The sequence below is a fragment of the Mandrillus leucophaeus genome, unplaced genomic scaffold (genome assembly GCF_000951045.1).
Source record: "Mandrillus leucophaeus isolate KB7577 unplaced genomic scaffold, Mleu.le_1.0 Scaffold244, whole genome shotgun sequence".
NCBI classification, from domain to species: Eukaryota; Metazoa; Chordata; class Mammalia; order Primates; family Cercopithecidae; genus Mandrillus; species Mandrillus leucophaeus.
The window spans coordinates 2156025-2158075 of NW_012102521.1; the positions used below are offsets into that span (position 1 = coordinate 2156025).

A 2051-nucleotide genomic window follows, 5' to 3' on the forward strand; every position below is an offset into this window, starting at 1 on the left:
GGGGACAGCGTGGGGGACAGTGTCAGGAACAGGAGGAGAGAGTATGGTGGACAGGTTTGCCTACAGGAGGGGACAGCATGGGGAACAGTGCCAAGGACTGTAGGGGACAGAGTGGGGGACAGTGTCAGGGATAGGTGGAGACTGTGTGGGGGACAGTGTTGGGGACAGATGAGGACACCATAGGGGACAGCATGGGGGACAGTGTCAGGGACATGTGACAGCCTGGGGGACACTGTTGGACAGGTGAGGACAGTGCCAGGGACAGTTTGTGAGAGAGTGGGGGACAGCGTCAGTGACAGGTGGGTCAGCCTGGGGGACAGTGTCAGACAGCTGGGGACACACTGGGGGACAGTGTCATGGACAGTTTATGACAATGTGGGGGACAGTGTCGGGGACATGTGGAGACAGCCTGTGGCACACTGTTGGACAGGTGGGGACAGCGTGGGGGACAGTGCCAGGGAGAGTTTTTGAGAGAGTGGGGGACAGTGTCAGGGACAGCTGGGGACAACGTGCGGCCGACCTTGAAGAAGGTGACGGTGGCACTGTAGCACACGCTTAGCAGGAAGAGTGTGATGAAGATGGTGATGGTCGTCCACAGCCCGTCCAGCTCCCCGTCCTGCGCCTCCGCACAGCTCTCCTCCAGTTGCAGCTCTGGACAGGAACGGGGTGGTCAGTGCCGTGTCCCGCTGGGCTCGGGCCTCTGGGGGCGATTCCCTCTGTGGGGGGGCCCAGGATGTAGGGCCCGGCCGGGATGGGCCAACAGTGTCCTGAGATCAGCTCCCCGAAGCTGCCCGCCCTGTGCACCAGCTTTGACCCCGGGGCTCAGCCAGACACTCGGCCCTAGATAGTGACCCGGCCCTCAGCAGGACCCACTCCCCGTCTCCCGTGTCCCTCCCTGAGGCCCAGAGAGCAGGAGGATGGTGAAGCCCACCCCTGAGGTGACCCCAGCTGCAGGGAAGGGCGGTACTGGGAAGTGGGCCCGAGCCAGGGACGCGATGTGGCGTGTGTTCCCCTGTGTGTGGGGGCCTGTGTGTGTGCGGCGGCTGCAGGGGCTCTGCTGTGAGAGGAGGGCTGGGTTTGTGTGAGCTGGTCAGCGTGTGGACAAGCTGCTGAGTGACTCGTGGGCCTTGAGGTGCTGCGTGGGGCTCGTGGGGGCCTGTGTCTGCGGAGTGTTCACGTGTGTGGGGACCTTGCTGTGGTCTGGGTGCTGTGCAGGTCGCCCGTGTGAGGCTCTGTGTGTGAGGTGTGCGTGTGTGTGTGTGTGTGTGTGTGTGTGGTGGCTGTGTGGCCGGCCAACCTCAGTGTGGAGTTTAATGGGTCTGGGCTGAGTGTGTGTGTGTGGGCATCTGGACCAGTCCCTCCACAGGGCCCGAGAGTGCATGTCCCCAGGAGTTGGTTATGTCTCCAGGAGTTGGTTATGTCCCCATGTGGGTGCCAGTCTGGGCAGGGCTGCCAGGGGTTAGTGCCGTGGGGGCAGATGGGTGAGGGAGGGCCTGTCTCTACCCACATGGACTAGGCATGCCCCCGAGTGGGCAGGGGGTCTGAGGACAGGGAGCTCACAGATCAGGACAGTCTCCTACAGAGGCGGGGGCTGTGTGCCTGTCCCCAGGGGGCTCCTAGGCTTCTGGTGGCCCAGCCCAGGGCAGCTGCTGCTGGAGGGAGGGCCTCGCTGGCAAAGTCCCCTACCCCGCGGAGGGCGGCCCCTGGCTGAGCCCCACCCTAGGTGACCCAGGCACACGTGCACAGCCTGGGCCAGTGTGGGGTCAGTGGGACCCACTGTGCCTCCCTCGTGCCACTCAGGCCTCAGACTCGGCCTGACCCGCGGAAAGAACCATCAGAGTCTCGCAGGGGCCCAGGGCAGCGCTGGGTGCTTTATTTCCATGCCGGGCGCCTGGGAAGTATGTACACGGGGTGCGGGCCAAGCATCCTCGCGCCACCCCGAGAGCCCGGGGGGCGGGGGCTTGCCGGGTGTCGCACTCATTTACCCGGAGACACGGAGAGGCTCTTCTGGGTGTAGTGGTTGTGCAGAGCCTCATGCATCACGGAGCATG

General features: G+C 64.2%; 1 gene segment (V, D, J or C); it reads right to left on the bottom strand.

Moving 5' to 3' along the window:
* Positions 1-22: 22 nt before the first annotated feature.
* LOC105541767 overlaps positions 23-2051 on the bottom strand; it is a gene marked incomplete at its 5' end in the record, with an annotated part of 13050 nt that continues 11021 nt past the window's right edge. Inside the window, 2 exon segments of the C gene segment in view lie at positions 23-97; positions 521-651. Of these exon segments, the coding sequence occupies positions 23-97; positions 521-651 (206 nt within the window).